The sequence below is a fragment of the Capricornis sumatraensis genome, chromosome 8, assembly GCF_032405125.1.
Source record: "Capricornis sumatraensis isolate serow.1 chromosome 8, serow.2, whole genome shotgun sequence".
Taxonomy (NCBI): Eukaryota; Metazoa; Chordata; class Mammalia; order Artiodactyla; family Bovidae; genus Capricornis; species Capricornis sumatraensis.
The window spans coordinates 111,075,007-111,091,475 of record NC_091076.1 but is presented as its reverse complement, the minus strand read 5'-3'; the positions used below and the strand labels follow the sequence as shown (position 1 = coordinate 111,091,475).

Below are 16,469 nucleotides of genomic sequence, written 5' to 3'. Positions count from 1 at the left end.
CTTACATTGCCTTCTCTCCAACCACAAAGTGACAGCTGAACCCGTTCAGTATTTTTGTTAGGCCCTAGCAGGTGTATTTCTGGATGGGCTGGAACAGCATTGAGGAGCAGCGTCTAGATCACCAGTTAACGTGGCCCCCAAGTAGCTGTCGTAATAGCACCAGGGAAGACCGGAGGAGGAGGAGCTGAAACCTCTCCCTTCTTTCCCTCTGGGATTTTACAGAGAAGCCAGTGTTGCTGGTGAAGGCCAAGTTTGTGAAGTGCAGACTCCTCACAGTTCACAGTCATGGTTCAGTCTGGCCCTGCGTGCAGAGCTGTGCCTTCATCCTGACACAGCCTAAAACCCAAACCCCAGACTCCTCTTGTGAAAGCTCTGCCAGCGTCGGTAAGCAGCGCTGTGGTTTCCCCAGTCACCACTAGGTGGAGAGCTCGTCATCGCCTTCGTGCGCCTCTGCGCCGTCACTCACAGCTGATCCTCACGGAAGCTGGATTTGCACATTTTGCAAGCCTGCCTGCCTGCCTGCTGGGACTTGTCTGCACCTCTAGGTCAGCCCTTGTGGCGCTGTCACGGCCACACCCAGGTTGGAGCGGGGCAGAGGAGGTGCTCTCCTGCCCGCCGTGCGCCCGGCCTCCTTTCAGAATTAGGTCTGTGATCCAGCGCCCTTTCTGTTGGTCTGTTTAATGCCTTTTTTTGTTGTTGTTGTCGGCATTTTTGAGCTGTTCTGTTGGTGATGTCGCCGTTTAAAACAGCCCCCAGAGGAGTTCTCCGCTTCTGGCTGGTGTTCTCGAGTGTGACTGGCTCCTCTGAGGCGTCAGTTGCAGCATTCATGAAGCAACAGCAGTAGCTGAGGTGCCTTTGCACACCCAGCACAGACAGCAAGGATCATGGGTAGGTGGGTGGGCAAACGTGTACTGAGAGGCTCCGGGAAGCCTGCAGCCCTGTGTCTCTAATGGGAGCAAACAGCTGCCCCCACTCCCTGCCTCCGGTGGCTGCGTCTACCATTGTTTGGTGCTGGTGGTTCAGCCGCTCAGTCGTGTCTGACTCTTTGTGATCCCATGGACTGCAGCACGCCAGGCTCCCCTGTCCTTCACCATCTCCCAGAGTTTGCTCAAAGTCACACCCATTGAGTTGGTGCTGCCATCCAACCATCTCGTCCTCTGTCTAAACCACCACCAGTAACAGAAGCAGCTACACTTCCTACAGCCCTCAAGCCCGGATGCCCTCCAGGTTTGGGGGCGGCTGAGCTCCTGCAGACCTCTCTCCACCAGCTCACAGGAGACCTCTCTCCACCAGCTCACAATCTGTCTGTTCCCTGTCAGTTTTTCACTTTGCCATCAGTAGTAAGGACAGGAGACCACAGAAGTTTCTCACAAAGACAAGAGTTTTCAGTCATGGATGTGCTGGAAGAACCTGATAACTGGGGTCTTCTGTTCTATGGTATTTCTGACAAATAGTGGAGTCTTAATCTTGGTGTTATTGAAAGGATAATGGTGTGTTTAGGACAGGTGAGTCAGGAGGTACCTAGGTACTGGACACGCTGGTCACACTCAGCTCTGTTACCCTCAGTCTGTGACGTGGACCAGCGTCTTATTATCACAGGCCACCTGAACACAAGAGGCTGGCCACACGTGGAGCTGGGCCTAACCTGCCTGGGGCCCTGCCGTTTGGGTCTTGAGACCGCTGGTTCCGTCCCTGGCCGCCCCTGCCTGCGTGTGTCCCTGCCATCCCTCCGTGCGTCGTTACCTGGTTCCCCCCACTCCAAAAGGAGACGTTGGCTCGAAGCAGGAGAAAGTTCGTGAGGTGGGAGCCCCAGGGGCAGGGACACGCCTCAGTGATGCACGCCTCTGGGGTTAAGGTCTCTCTATACTGAAGACTGATTTATGTTGTAAAGTCAACAAACAACAGCCTCACAAGCTGGGTGCATTTTTGTGTTCAGTGGAAAGAGCACTTTGGTGTAGCTGTGACCCCCTAGGCTGTGTGATTTTAGTTAACCTCTCTGAGCCCCTCAGTTTCTTGGCAGTCCGGATGAGGTGGGGATTCTGTCTGTGGGGAGGGAGCTCGTCGTCGTGTCTGCACCCTGGGGCGTGGCAGTGGGGGTTCCCGGGGGGGCCGGAAGCCTGTCTGGAGCCTGTCCCCTGGGGCCGTCTCTGGGTGCACGGCCGAGGTCCTGGATGAAGCCCAGAGAGGTGTTGACCTGGGACCCGCCTCCATGACTTCCCACCCCTCATCACGAGCACCTGAGCCTCTGGCCTTCACCAGAAGAGCTGATGTGGCGTCGGCAGCCTGGTCACCTGCTGACCCGCTGACCGATCGATGCGAGTCTACTCCTGTCCTGCGTATGGTCACGGGCTGTGGAGTGGGAAACACGTCCTATTCAGACGTGAGCAGGTCAGCAGAGACAAGGCTGGCGAGACAGGAAGCCCCTGGGATGGCTGGGAGCTTAGGAAGTAAAGTGGACTGAGCCCTGTCTGAGCGGGTGGCGGAGGGGCGGGCATCTGGAGCGGCAGACTGCTCCGGGCAGCCCGCAGCGCTCGGGGCCCGGCGCGGGCACTGCCGGGCCTCACGGGAGCCAGCGCTGGCTGGCGGGCCGGACGGGCCCCAGCTGCCCTGCTCCCGTCCAGGCTCGCGCCCCTGCCGGACCCGTCCTTGTGTCGTCCCACTGCAGGACCCCCTCGTGTCGCCTTTTACAGCTGCCGATGCCAGTCCTGACATCCTTGCTGCCAGTTCAGTCGATGTTTACTCTTTGAGATGGAAACATCCTTTTCGGATACCCTGAGCAGATCCCTCTGTTTATCTCTTGTGATAACACATCTGAGAAATCAGAGGGGACGGCTGTGTTGAGACTGGGCCACAGTGATTGGGACGTGGATCGAGTGTGAAGTGTACTTTAAACCAGTTGGAGAGCCGCCATGTGTAGTTCCTTTCTTTGCTCCTGAGACGCCGGATGTTTCTGTGTCGATCAGGAATCATCCTTGTGGCCATAGTAAACACCTAGAGGAGTCCATCTGATGTCCTGTCATTTTATTTGTGACAGTTAATGCTGTCCGGGGAGCCAGGCCTCCAGGCCAGACCTGTGTCCAGGTTCCCAGTGGGCTCAGCAGGTGTCTGTGGCCTTGATGGAGTAGAGCTTCCCGGGGGAGGGGACCCAGGCCAGTGCTCCAAGGAGGGAGGCTCGCTGGGTCACACTTCCGCTCTTTCAGAATCATCCCCTCGCCCTGCCTGCCTCGTGAGCTCCTGACCCAGGCCCCAGCCTGTATGGGGGCCCCGGGGAAGCGGTGGTCCACACTCGGAGTTCACCGCGGCTCTGGTCCGCTTTCTGGGGTGTGCCTCCTCCAGCCCCTAGCTTGTTGCGTTAGCCCGGCTCGAGTCTGGGGCCCACTGTCCCACGGGGCCGTCGGCCACCACACTCTGCTCCCCGTAGGCCTCGACGCAGTCCTGCACAGTCCTGAGGACGGTCTGCAGCCTGCGGTCCAGGGCGAGGAGATGGGGCTCCGTGAGCACGGGGCTGAGCTGGTCCTCCAGCAGCGACTCGCGCATCACGTCGCTGAGCCTGTAGTCAGCCTGGGCCAGCAGCCGCAGGTGCAGGAGCGTCTTCCTCTTTATCCTGGAGGCAGAGTCAAAAACCCAGTTAGTAAAGGTGAAGGGGGAGGCTTCCCGGCTCCCTTCTCTCCCCACTGCCTGTTCCGGGGGCCTCATGCTGCAGAGCCGTCTCCTCGCCCAGCGCCTTCTCGGGCACTCTTGAATGACACCCGGTAAGAAGGGACTGGGTGGGGTGGCGGTTAGCGCCCTGCGGTCCTTGCCCAGCGGTCTGCGGAGCCGTCCGGACTCTCAACTGTGGTGCCCCAGGCATCCGGTGCTTCTTGGGGAATCCAAGCAAGTGCTGAGTGAGAGCTTTCCCAGGAAATTTGAAGCCAGTGCGAGAAGCCCCCAGTAGGTGAGATGGCGCGGGTGCCGGCCTTCTCAAAGGTGGTGGCCACTGCTGGCCCCACCTTGCTTCTGCTCAGCTCTGTGGTTCTGATTTCTCTGCATCAGACTCTGAAATGGGATTGGGCCAACCTTTAGGATTCCGATCTCTTACGTGGGGCTGTGACTTCGACTCAGGTGTAAGCAGCTTGTGTCTAGCCTCAATCACACACAACCCCTGCCTTTCCTGCTCAGGAGGGGGGTGGCAGGGAGAGGGGTACGTGTAAGTCACCCCAGGAAGTGGAGGAAGAAAGTTCAGGCTCAAACTTCCCAGCAGGGAATGGAGACACTTTTGCTCCCCGTGAGCCACATGTTTCTGTCCAGCCTCGGACACGGCTGCCCAGCAGGTGCGCTGGTCCTGACACACCAGCCAGGCTGGAGGCGGTCAGAGATGCTGTGGAGACGTGCTGGCCAGGCGGAGGCCTGGGGGCTTCCTCTCCGACAAGAGCTTATAGGACTTGAGTCAGGATTCTGCTTAGACGGTGACAGGACAGCGGTGTTTACAAACTACGTGAGCCGGGACACAGCAGAGGCCACCAGGCTCCGCGAGTGAGCGCATGCTTATCTGCGGGGGCAGTTCTGCGGTTAAGGGACAGGAGATGCCCGGCTTCCTGTCGTCCGCCCGCCCATATCCTAGAGCAGCGGAAACGGGTGGAGCCCTGCAGAGCCCTGTGGGCACCGGAGCCGCCCCGAAGGGGACGCTCACCGGCAGCACTGGAAGAGCGGCGCCAGAATGGAGATCTCGTCATGGGAGTGCCGGCCGAACCTGCGGGGGAGACGGACAGAGGGCGCTGGGGGGGCCGCCCCTGCCCCCACCCCTTCCCCCGCGGCCTCCCCCGCCCCGCCCCGCCCCGCCCCCACGCCCGCCCGGCCTCTGCTGCGCGGCCCATGGACACGGCTCCACGTGCACGCCGGGCTCCACGTGCACGCCGGGCTCCACGTGCACGCCGGGCTCCACGTGCACGCCGGGCTCGCGGCCGCTGCTCCTCCCACGCCTCTCCTCCTCAGGTCACACAAGCCTCCTCCAGAGAGGGCAAAAATAGCGCCCACTCGTCCCTGTATCCACCAGCCCGAGGGTGGAGGCCGACAGGAGGCGGACGCTCTGCGTCCAGCAGTGAAGGCGGAGGGAGATGGGGAGAGGGCGTGCAGGCCGCCTCCTCAGCAAAGACGAGCGAAGGGAGGGCTTCCCTGCTGGCGCAGCGGGTAAGCGTCCGCCTGGCGATGCACGGGGCGCGGGGCCCATGCCTGGTCTGGGGAGATCCACGTGCCGGGGAGCAGCTAAGGCCAGGCGCCACAGCTACTGAGCTAAGCCTGGGCCCCGGAGCCCCGGAGCCACGACCACTGAGCGCGGTGCTCCAGAGCCCGTTACAGACGGCGCCCCAGTGAGCAGCCTGGGCACGGAAACGAGAACAGCCGCGCTCTCCACATTAGGGAAGAGCCACCGCAGCAACAAAGACCCGGCGGCGGCGGCCAAAGAAAAAAGAGCAAAGGCTAAGCGGCCAGGAGGGCCCCGGGGGGCGGGGCGGGGTCGCTCACCCCCGGGCGTTGTCCAGGTGGACCAGGAAGCCGTCCTCCCCGAACCTGGTGAACATCTCGTAGTGGTGCCGGTCCATGTTCCCTGCGGGGGAGGCGAGGCGCTGGGGCGGGCCAGGGCCTGCGGACAGGGCGCCCGCCTCCGAGCTCCCTCTGGGGCCGAGGCTGCAGCTCTCCAGAGGCGGGGGTTCTGCACCCGCCTGAGCCTCTCTCCCGGGGCCATCCCCCCGCCCCAGCCTGCTGGGGTCCTAACACCCGCCTGGAAGGTTGGGCCTCCTTGCCCGGCACCCACGCTGGGCCTGGCTCCCCGCCTTTCCAGAAACTCACCGGCCCCCCAGGGCGGCGGCCTGCACCCCTGCCCTTCTCCCTGGCCTGCCCGTCCCCCAGGGGCCTCCATGGTGGGTGACAGTCCCTTCCCTGGCTCCTCCCGCCGCTGCACTTCCTGCCTGCGCCCCACGCTCCCACTGTGAAGAGGACGACTTCCATCCACGCCCAGCCTCGGGGCCACGGGCCTGCCCCTCCAGACGGGACAGCCATTCACTCCCATGGGAGGGTCACAGGGGTTCCCCGGTGCTGCACCCACCGATCAGGAAGTCGAAGATGGCCATGTCGATGATGTTGAGCAGGCGGTTGCTGCTGTTGTGGGGGTACGCCTGCTTCACCGCGTCGCAGTAGAGGGGGTTGACCTCCCACCTGGGGGAGGAAAAGCCGGGGTGGAGGAGTCCGCCCTCACCCTACCCGCGTCCCTGCCTCCCCGCTCCTGCCTGGGCTGGGGGCCGTGGGGACCCCCAGGAGGAACCGGGAAAGGGCCCCCGGCAGCGTCAGACTCGCTGCGAGGAGGCTCCAGCCCTTTCACAGTGACCCGCCCAGCAGGGTGCTGCACTGACCCCATGCCGGGGCTAGCTTCCTCCGCAGCGACCCCCAGCGGCCCCGAGCCGTCTGCAGCGCCCCCGCCAGCCACCCTCTGCAGCCCCCCCGCCAGCCACCCTCTGCCACTCTCTGTCCATCAGAAGGCCCCCAGGTCCCTTTCATCTGGGGGGCTCCCCCTCAGCCTTCACGTGTCCCTAAGGATCTGCCACGGCCCCCAGAAGTCCTGCCTGTTCGCTCCTCTTCCCACCCCGGCTGGGAGTCTGGAGGGATGAACCCATTCATCCAGTCGGCTCGTTCACTGAGCACCTGCCCTGTGCCCGGCCAGGCCCTGGGAACGACTGCCTCGGGGAGCCCGGGTCCCCCGCGGGCATCTCTGCCCTCTCAGCCTGGCTACTGTCTGCCCCATGCTGGACCGAGGGGCTTCTCGAAGGAAGAGCCTGGGCTGTCCTGTCTGTCTCCCCCAGCCTCCAGCGCGGGGTACACAGGGGGCTTTTTATAACAACCCGGGAACTAAAAGGGCGGCAGCGACACCCAGCATGCATGTGGGGTGAGGTGGAGGAGCGGACGGCGGCGGGCCTCCCGAGGCCGGGGGAGCTGCCCTTGGTCCCAGGACCAACTCACTCCTCTCTCCCTGCCAGCGAGTAGGAGCGGATCCAGGGGCTGGGCACGGAGAGCCGCGGGGCCAGGTTGAGGGACGGCAGGAAGGCGGACAGGGAGCCCTCCAGCAGGTGCGGGCTGCCGCACACAGCGTACTCCGTCTTGCACATGTACGGACACTTGGCGAAGAAGCACACGTTGTTGGCTGGAGGGCAGAGGAGGAGAGGGTGGTCAGAGGAGGAGCGGGCCCCGGCCCTCCTGCCCCAGGGGATCCCCGAACTCGTGTTGGGAAAAGGCAGGAGAAGACGCGGCCTCTGCCACCTGCGGAGGACACTGCGGCATCGCGCGTCCTGGGAACCACCTCTCAACTGTCTTGGAGTCGAGACTCGTGCGCCCAGCCTGCTGCGTCGTGCCCACACTGGCAGGGGCCTTCCCTGGTGGCTCAGCTGGTAGAGTCTACATGCAAGGCGGGAGACCTGGGTTCCATCGGGAAGATCCCCTGGAGAAGGGCATGGCAACCCACTCCAGTATTCTTGCCTGGAGAGTCCCGTGGACAGAGGCGCCTGCTGGACTACAGTCCATGCGGTCACAAAAAGTCGGACACGACTGAGTGACTGACACAGTCTCTCTTTGCTTTCTGTCTGGACGGGTGACATCTGCCTCCGGGGCTGCCGGCATCAGAGTTCAGGGCCTACACGGGCTGGGCGGGGGCACCTGGTACCCAGCCGCCTCGGTCCACAGATCACCGCGTGTGACCGTCAGGAGCCCGTCTGCAGGTGGCAGGCAGCACCCGGGAACGGGGGACCGCCGGCAGGAGGTCAGACCATGCGGCGGCCCATGCTCTCAGACCCAGAGAATCGCTCTCGCCAGAAGCCCACCTGGAGAGACAAAGAAAACGCTCTGCAGGATTTCATTCCTGGTCACCTCCAGGATCTCCTTGGTGACGTTGACCAGCCTGCCCACGGTCGGCGGCACCCGCCGGAAGTCCAGAATCCTGAAAGAGACGGAGGCCTGTTGAGGTCCGAGGGATGACCGCCTGAAAGACACAGCTGCCACTGGAAAGGGACCTGCTGAGAACCCTGCATTGGTGCAGTGGTTGGGACTCTATGCTTCCACTGTGGGGGCACAGGTTCGGTCCCTGGTTGGGGAACTAAGATCCCACCAGCTCCCAGGCACAGCCAAAAAAAAAGAAATGGGTGGGCCGTCCTGACTGCACCCAGTCGAGGGTGGGGGTCTCAGTGTCCAGGGCAAGCGTGCATCCCAGGGGCTGGGGGCGTGGGGAAGGACTCTATCCCATCAGCCCTTCTGGGCAAACCCCCAGCATGACCCTGAGCTCGGCTCAGAACTCCTCATGCTTGTGTGCACGTGAGTCACCCCCAATCCTGTTCAGAAGGGCCTCTGAGTCAGCGGGGCCAGGCTGAGGCTGGGATTCTGCGTTTCTGGAAAGTTCCAGGGAGGGGGCTGGGGGCCTGGGCTGCCAGTCCCCAGACCACACCTCAGCTAGGAATGACGGGCAGGGAGGGGGCTGGGAAGTTCAGGAATGCGCTTTCGCCTTTTCATATCGCAGCCAGGAGGCACTACTTGGGGAAGTGGCAGGGGGCGCATTCTCCCCACTCTCAGGTCAGGACACTGAGCCACAGGCAGCCTGGCAGGTCTCCTTTCCGTACCAAGCACTCCTTGTTACATTAAAAGGCCTTGTGTTTTGCAATCCCCAGGGCTGATGGGTTGTGTTGGGTTTGAAGGCATCACTGGGATCCACCAAGAAAATCCAGCAGGAGGAACGGACGGGAGAGGTGGGGGTGGGTGGGCTGGGGCACCTCTCAGGACTGGCCTCTGCAGCCAGCACCGCCTCCTTGGGGCCAGCGCTACCTGTCCAGGTGGAAAGCAGCGATCTCCGCGTTGTGTCTCTGAAAGTCAATGAAATAGAAGAAGTCCTCGGGCGTCTCTTCATCTCGCTGCTGTCTGGAAGGAAGGGAGGAGACAGGCCCTGGACTCAGTCCTCGGGTAGGAGCCTGGGAGCAGAGCTGATACATGCGACCAGCCAGAAAGGAGATGCATGTCTGTGCTTTCCGAGCTCGCACAGGGGAGGGACCCCACGTAGGAGCGGCGGAGGCCCCTCTGCTCAGCGGGACCTGCAAGTGGGAGGAGCCAGGCTGCTTGTAGGACGCTGACTGTCCTGTGGCCCCCTGCCCCCTGCCCCCTCCTCACCAGGCCTCCCACTCGAGCCACTTTGATGACAGTGGCTGATTCTCTGAAAAGCCCAGTCATTGAGAGTGAAGAAATGCACTCCCTGCAGACACAGGGAGGACGGGGTGCTGGCCAGCAGACCAGAGGTGGGCTAGACCCGGAGGCCGAGGACTGAGAGGCCGGGTCTGAGCAGAACCTCATGAAAGGACAAGTGCCCCAGAGATGCGATCCAGCAGGACGGACACTGGAAGAGCAGGAAGGTCCTGGGTGCGTGGACCCACCGTCCTCACAGACGCACCTCCACTGGGTCGTGAGACCGGCCCTGCCAGAGACGGGAGGGAGGCTGGCGTCGAGGGTATTTGTTTATAAACATTAAGAAATCTCGACTGCATCGCTGAAAAGCATCCCCTGCCTGGTAGTGAGGAGCCGGCTGCTGGGTGTGTAAGCTCAGCAAGGCGTCTCCCACTAATGCAGGGCGCCCTGCCTGCTGGCCCCGCGGTGACTGGCCTGGACGCCGATAATCATCTGAAGAGGGACGGTCTTGGAATAATTTTATAATCCACCGCATGGGGCTGCACGGTGGCTGCAAGAGTGATGTCAATGTCAACAAATGTCATTTTGTGGAAAGCCATTAAGTAAGCGGCACCTGCCAGGGGAACAGTGCCGTGCGCTCTGCTGAAACCAGCATCCTTGGAACTCCCCCCGCGCTCGGGTGGTTAAGACTTCGCCTTCCAAGCCAGGGGGATGGGCTCCATCCCTGATCCAGAGCGAGCTAGGATCCCACATGCTTGTGGCCAAAAAACCAAAACATGAAACAGAAGCAACATTGTAACAAATTCAATAAAACTTTAGAAAAGGTCCAAATAAAAGAAAACCTTCAAAACAAAACATAAAAGAAAATCACCAGCCAGTCCTGGAAACCACAGCAAGGGGCTGCCCAAAGTGGGGACGCTCTTTTCAAAGGCGCAGCCACTTTTGAAGTACAGGCTCCCAGGGCCAGGCCTGACCCTGAACTACGTGTTAGCATTGCCCGATGTCCAGGTCAGTGAGGACTGTCTGTGTGTCCTGAGCTTGCTTTAATTCCTGAATTCTGTATGTAAGAATACACACTCTGGGAGTTCCCTGATGGTCCAGTGGTTAGGACTGAACCCTTTCACTGCTATGACCCACGGGTTCAGTCCCTGGTCGGGGAACTAAGATCCTGTAAGCCAAGTGGAGCGGCTAAAAAAAAAAAAAGTAAGTAAAGAAAAAATAAAAATTGAAAAAAGAATATACAGTCCTTTGGCTGCCCTTCCGAATTCACTGAATCATTTCATCTTTGCATGGCGTATTTAGGCGTGATTTTAAATTTGAGAGTCATTTGCTTCCCAAAGCCTGACTAGCATGGATGCATTTATCACAGTTGCTGTTCAGTTGCTAAGTCGTGTCTGACTCTTTGTGACCCCATGAACTGCAGCCCACCAGGCTTCCCTGTCCTTCACTGTCTCCCAGAGTTTGCTCAAACTTGTGTGCATTGAACCAGTGAGGCCATCCAGCCATCTCGTCCTCTGTCGCCCCTTCTCCTCCTGCCCTCAGTCTTTCCCAGCATCAGGGTCTTTTCCAGTGAGTTGTCTCTTCACATCAGGCGACCAAAGAGCTGGAGCTTCACCTGCAGCATCAGTCCTTCCAACGAATATTCAGGTTTCTTATTGTAGGTACTGTGTTGTGGACTTCCCAGGTGGCTCAGTGGTAAAGAATCTGCCTGCAGTGCGGGAGATGTGGGCTTGATCCCTGGGTTGGGAAGATCCCCTGGAGAAGGAAATGGCAACCCACTGCAGTATTCCTGCTTGGAGAATCCCATGGACAGAGGAGCCTGGCGGGATACAGACCGTGGGGTTGCAGAGTCAGACACGACTGAGTGAATAAGACTTTCACTTCTGTACTGTATTATCAGTTCAGTCCAGTCGCTCAGTCGTGTCCGACTCTCTGCAACCCCATGAATCGCAGCACGCCAGGCCTCCCTGTCCATCACCATCTCCCGGAGTTCACTCAGACTCACGTCCATCGAGTCCGTGATGCCATCCAGCCATCTCATCCTCTGTCGTCCCCTTCTCCTCCTGCCCCCAATCCCTCCCAGCCTCAGAGTCTTTTCCAATGAGTCAGCTCTTCTCATGAGGTGGCCAAAGTACTGGAGTTTCAGCTTCAGCATCATTCCTTCCAAAGAACTCCCAGGGCTGATCTCCTTCAGAATGGACTGGTTGGATCTCCTTGCAGTCCAGGGGACTCTCAAGAGTCTTCTCCAACACCACAGTTCAAAAGCATCAATTCTTCGGCGCTCAGCCTTCTTCACAGTCCAGCTCTCACATCCATAGATTACCACTGGCTGGAAAAACCATAGCCTTGACTAGACGGACCTTAGTCAGCAAAGTAATGTCTCTGCTTTTGAATATACTATCTAGGTTGGTCATAACTTTTCTTCCAAGGAGTAAGCGTCTTTTATATTACATTAAAAAAATAATCTCTGTGCTCATCATTTATATTACCCAAAGATAAATTTCTGCTTTCCTTTTATAAAAAGGGACAAATTCTGTCTACATTACTTAATAGAAAAAAAATGCATGCTTTTTCAAGAAGTACATTTTAAAATGATACTCTGGCTTGGGACTAAACTTTATAAAATGAAGATTAAACTTTTATTATGGCTGCCACAGCTGGGCGTGGGGGTGCAGAAAGGAGTCACTTACCTCATTGGTTTGAACATGGCCTTCCCGAAGTCCGAGAACCTCAGAACCAGTTTGAGGTGGACGCCACTGGGTTTCACGACTGCATGGGAAGAATGGGGAGTTAACGGTGCTTCTGGGCCCAGGCTGGGGGCTGTGGCCCTTTATTCATTCCACAAGCCCAGCCCGTTTCTTCTCTTCTCTCTCACTGGAGACCCTAAGACTAGAATTTGCTCTCAAAGCCTGCGGAGTGAAGTCCAGTCCGGTTACGGAGAGTGTCCAGGGACTCAAGAGAAGACTTTCTCTGCTGTTGTCGGAAAGGGGCAAACAATGCAGGTTTCCCCAGAGGGACGCGCTCTGAAAATCCCGAAAGGACATTTTCCTGAGAAGATCTGACCTCCTCCTCTCTGCTTCAACCTCGCCTTAGAGACGCTGAACCTGCCACCTGTCACGTCGCCCTGGACTTGTGACCAACATCTCTTCCTAGTAAGACTGGACACCTAGGCGGTGACGGGGCCTCGTGACACCTGAGGGGCCCCTGCGAGACCCTGCTGGCAGGTGCTACCTCCTGGCTCCCTAACCCTAACCCTGACTCCCCTGGCCCTGCCCCTCACCTTTGCCTTCCAACGAACAGCGGATGGCAGGGGCGGAAGTAAAGAACAGGGAAGCCCCAGGCCCTACAATCTTGTCTTTTAAGCCTTTGACAGGTCAGGACACACGGACATTTCTGACGTGTGTTCAGTTCACTGAGGCCAGTGGAGGAGGTTGCTGGGCCGATGGTGACTGGCTGTGAGCTCCGTGTCCGTGAACATCTGAACCCCAGTACAGAGCACCCCTTCCCAAGGACTGGGCTGCACCCCAGGCCCGTCTTTGGCCTGCATGAATCTTCACCCCAGGGAGTCAGCCTGGCTGCCTGAGACACTAGGGTTTCTGCCATGCTAACGCCTGGGCCTCCTCCCCCAGGCCACTGACCACCGCCCCCCCACTCCCCACCCCGCCCCCGGGTCACTGTCGCTTGTCGCCGGCCGGGTTGAGAGCCACGGCCCTGCCCCACGGCTTCCTAACTCTGAAAATGTACTCCAGTCCCTCGAAGATTTTGTGAGAACCCAGATTCTGATTCAGAAAATCAGAGTGGAGACCGAGACTCCGCTTTTCTAACCAGCTCCTCGACCCCGCGACAACGCTGGGTAGGGTTCGCGGGCCGCCCGATCCGGCCCACCTGCAAGCTCCTCTCGAAGGCCTTCCCTTCTGTGCGAGTGGGGAGAGGAGGCAGGGGGCTCATGCCCCTCCGCTCGCTACCCGGTCCCCTGGGGAGGCCCGTGGGACCTCCAGGCTGCCGCCAGGTACCGGGTTCCCAGGGGTAAGGGGGCGGGACAGGGGCGGGGCCACGGCTAGGGAGGAACCGGAGACGAGGCGGGGCCAGGAATGGGGTGGGGCGGGGCCAAGGCCAGGGGCGGGGCCACAACTAGGGTGGAACCAGCGACGAGGCGGGGGCGGGGCCAAGGCCAGGGGCGGGGCCACAACTAGGGTGGAACCAGCGACGAGGCGGGGGCGGGGCCAAGGCCAGGGGCGGGGCCAGGCCTCTTACTCTGGGAGCAGTCGCAGGCTCCAAGCAGGGCCTTCTCGTCCTGACTGTAATCTGCAAAGGACAAGAAGGCCTGTGAAGACATCAACTCTAGTTCAGACATCAGAGGAGGGAGAGTGGGAGGCGGCCTGGGGCCCTTGACTGTTTCGTAAGGAGTCTCCCCAAGCCCCGTTTGGGGCCACAGTCTCCCACCCTGCTCCATCCTGACCTCACGTTCCCTGGCCCTTCAGTGGACATTCCGGCCACGCCTGTTTGGGAAGCCGATGCGTTAATAGTTTGGAGTCTGCAGATCCCTCAGTGTGTCCCTTAGACTCGCGTACTGCTTGTGACCTGAGACAGCAGGCCACCACTGGTCCTCGGCCAGGCTGCCTAAGGTTTCGGAGTCTTAGTGTTCCCATCCGTGAAACAGCAAAGATATTGTCTAGGCTCAGTGGTCCCCAACTTTTTAGCACCAGGGACCAATTTCATGGAAGACAATTTTTCTACCTACCTCGGGGTGTGTGTGGGGGATGGTTTCAGGATGATTCAAGCGTGTTATACTTATTGTGCACTTTATTTCTAATCTAATGCTGCTGCTGATTAGGCAGGAGGTACCAGTTAGTGGCCGGGAGGTTGGGGATCCCTGGTCTACATCATAAGATCACTGTATAAGAGACAGCGGCCAGACAGGAAAGGCGAACAGGATCAACAGTGACATCACCTTTTTAGGTACAGACACCTCCTGTGCCTCCCTTATGAGATCATGGTCGTAAGAGCGCTTTCAGAGCTTAAAAGATCAATGTTTGTGTTTTCCTTCTTCTTACTCTGTTGAGTGTCAGAATCAGCCCTCTAATATTTCACCGTGGAGCCCAGCCTGAGATGGTTTCCCAGCCTCCCGGGGAGAAAGTCTCCCTGCTGGTCTGTGACGCTCACCAGCGCTAATGGTGGGAAAGTGCCTCATGTCCTGAAGGAGTTTGCTGACGACGGGGCTGGACCGGGGGTACAGGCCGTGGCGGTTGATCCCCAGGTGGAACTGGACCCAGCTGGCGTCCTGGCGGAGCTGCACTGGGGGTTCCGGGGACGTGAGGTTCAGCTGCTCTCTGTACATCTTGTGTCGTCTGAAAGCGTGAAGAGTGTTTTTTTTTCAGTTGGGGGAAAGAGAACGCAAAGACCCGCAGGAGCGCCACACCTGGACGCTCCACCCGCCCTTTCGTTCCTTCAGCAAGACCATGAAGCATCTGTGTGCACGAGGCTCGATATGAGCTTAGATGCCGCGGGGGCACGGCGGCCACCAGACTCCCCGCCCTCAGAGCACTTACAGTCCAGTAGGTGAAGTGGCCCGACAGGTCCGCAGTGCTACACGCACCTACACAAGCACCTAACCACAGGCAGTGACACACGCTGCAAGGGGGACGGGTGTGGCTGAGAGTAAACTTGGGGGCCTCGTGCACTCTGCTATCTCCGGGAGTGATCCTGGGCCTCTTCCTGGACTTTCCCATGAGAAAGTCTATCTTTTATATTTCTCAGTAATTTCTTGACCTTAGGAGGCAGGAGATAGGAGAGAGAAGGTAATTGGTGACAACGAGAAGGATGAGAGAGCTGGAGGCTGAGTTAGATTAATTAGTCTGTCCTATAAGATGAGAAGAATTAATTAGCCAGGTACCGATTGTTCTGCTCAGGAAACTTTCCTGCCAGGACCATAAGAGCAAAGTGGAAGCCAGCGCCCCGGCGGGGCGGGGGCTCCGAGTCTCGTCTGGGAGACCAGCTGGGTGTCTGAGACGTTCAGAGCGAATGTGAGGCAGTCCTAGGTCACCCGCCAGACACGCGTCCAGACTAAGGTGCCTGACCCGCTGGGGAAGGGACGGGCGGCTGTGTGGTCAAGTGTCAGAGGGAGACTCGGGTGGGAGAAAGGGGGCTTCAGGGGCTTCACACGGGTGGCGTTTGGACTGAGGGGAGATGTGCTCTGGGACTGGGGACAAGGTGCACACAACTACAAGAGGCAGGCAAGGGACAGGTGTACCGAGGATCGGAGAGCAAAGACGGATGAACCGATGGGTGCGTGGAAAGATGGAGCCCTTCATATTGGAAGGCAAGGCAAGGCGGTGCCAGTCATCTGGCGAGTTAAGTGACGGTGAGGGTCGTGTGGGTTGATGGGGCAGGATTTGGGTCTCCCGCTACACCCTTATTTCTCTTGGGAGTGATCTGAAAGACCCTTGAACCTAATGCCTTGTTCCACTTACAATATTCCTACCAAGGTGCTGTCTGTTTTGTCCGTGGTCAGCTCCTGTGGAGGGGGTGTATCACACCCAGAGCTGTTGTTCAGTCGCTCAGTCGTGTCTGACTCTTTGCGGCCCCATGGACTACAGCGCCCCAGGTCTCCCTGTCATTCACCGTCCCTCAGAGCTTGCTCACATTCATGTCCATTGGATCAGGGACGCCATTCAACCGTCTCCTCCTCTGTCACCCCCTTCTCCTCCTGGGCTACACCCAGGAGTAGCCCGATTCATCGGGCCAGGTCTGTGAGAAAGCACTTTCCAAAACTGAGCCAAGGTCTTTCCAGAGCTTCCCCCACGGAGTCTTGGCTCTGCCCCGCGGGCTGATGCAGAATAGCTTCCTTCCTTCCGTTGTAGCCTTCTGATTATTGGACGATGGACCGCACATGCTGGTCTCCGGGGTGAGTTTCTGCATCCTGTTCACCTTCCCGCCAGGCTACAGTGCACGTCCGATTGTGACCTGGTCCTGGGGGTCCCTGAGCTCCTGCTGCTGTCGTCTGAAAGGTGACCCGTTAAACTGCGGCAGCCCCTGACGTTTACCTGCTGGGCCACACCTGCCAGCCTTCGCTTACTTTATTCACACTCATCTGGGTTTTATTCCGGTTCCCAAGGCTGCTCTGAGGCGCAAACTCTGGGACTGCTCAGCTCTGCCGGGAGCCTGGTGGGAAGACTGCCCAGTCCTGAACTGCGCCAGGCTCCCTGAGGTCGGGCAGCTCAGAGAAGTTCAGAGAGAGAGAGACAAGGATCACGGCCAGACTGGACTGGGCGGTGAGGGGCAGGGTC

At 59.2% G+C, this 16,469-nt stretch overlaps 1 protein-coding gene across 1 annotated transcript in view; it reads right to left on the bottom strand.

The window, feature by feature from the left end:
* Window positions 1-2,691: 2,691 nt before the first annotated feature.
* FAM20A (FAM20A golgi associated secretory pathway pseudokinase) overlaps window positions 2,692-16,469 on the bottom strand; it is a 40,101-nt gene continuing 26,323 nt past the window's right edge. The window contains exons 2-11 of the mRNA XM_068977163.1: window positions 14,347-14,531; window positions 13,438-13,488; window positions 11,874-11,952; window positions 8,833-8,925; window positions 7,842-7,957; window positions 6,988-7,168; window positions 6,080-6,189; window positions 5,500-5,581; window positions 4,670-4,729; window positions 2,692-3,604 (exon numbers count right to left, since the gene is read on the bottom strand). Of these exons, the coding sequence (XP_068833264.1) occupies window positions 3,340-3,604; window positions 4,670-4,729; window positions 5,500-5,581; window positions 6,080-6,189; window positions 6,988-7,168; window positions 7,842-7,957; window positions 8,833-8,925; window positions 11,874-11,952; window positions 13,438-13,488; window positions 14,347-14,531 (1,222 nt within the window). The 3' untranslated portion in view covers window positions 2,692-3,339. The remainder of the gene's footprint in view (window positions 3,605-4,669; window positions 4,730-5,499; window positions 5,582-6,079; window positions 6,190-6,987; window positions 7,169-7,841; window positions 7,958-8,832; window positions 8,926-11,873; window positions 11,953-13,437; window positions 13,489-14,346; window positions 14,532-16,469) is intronic.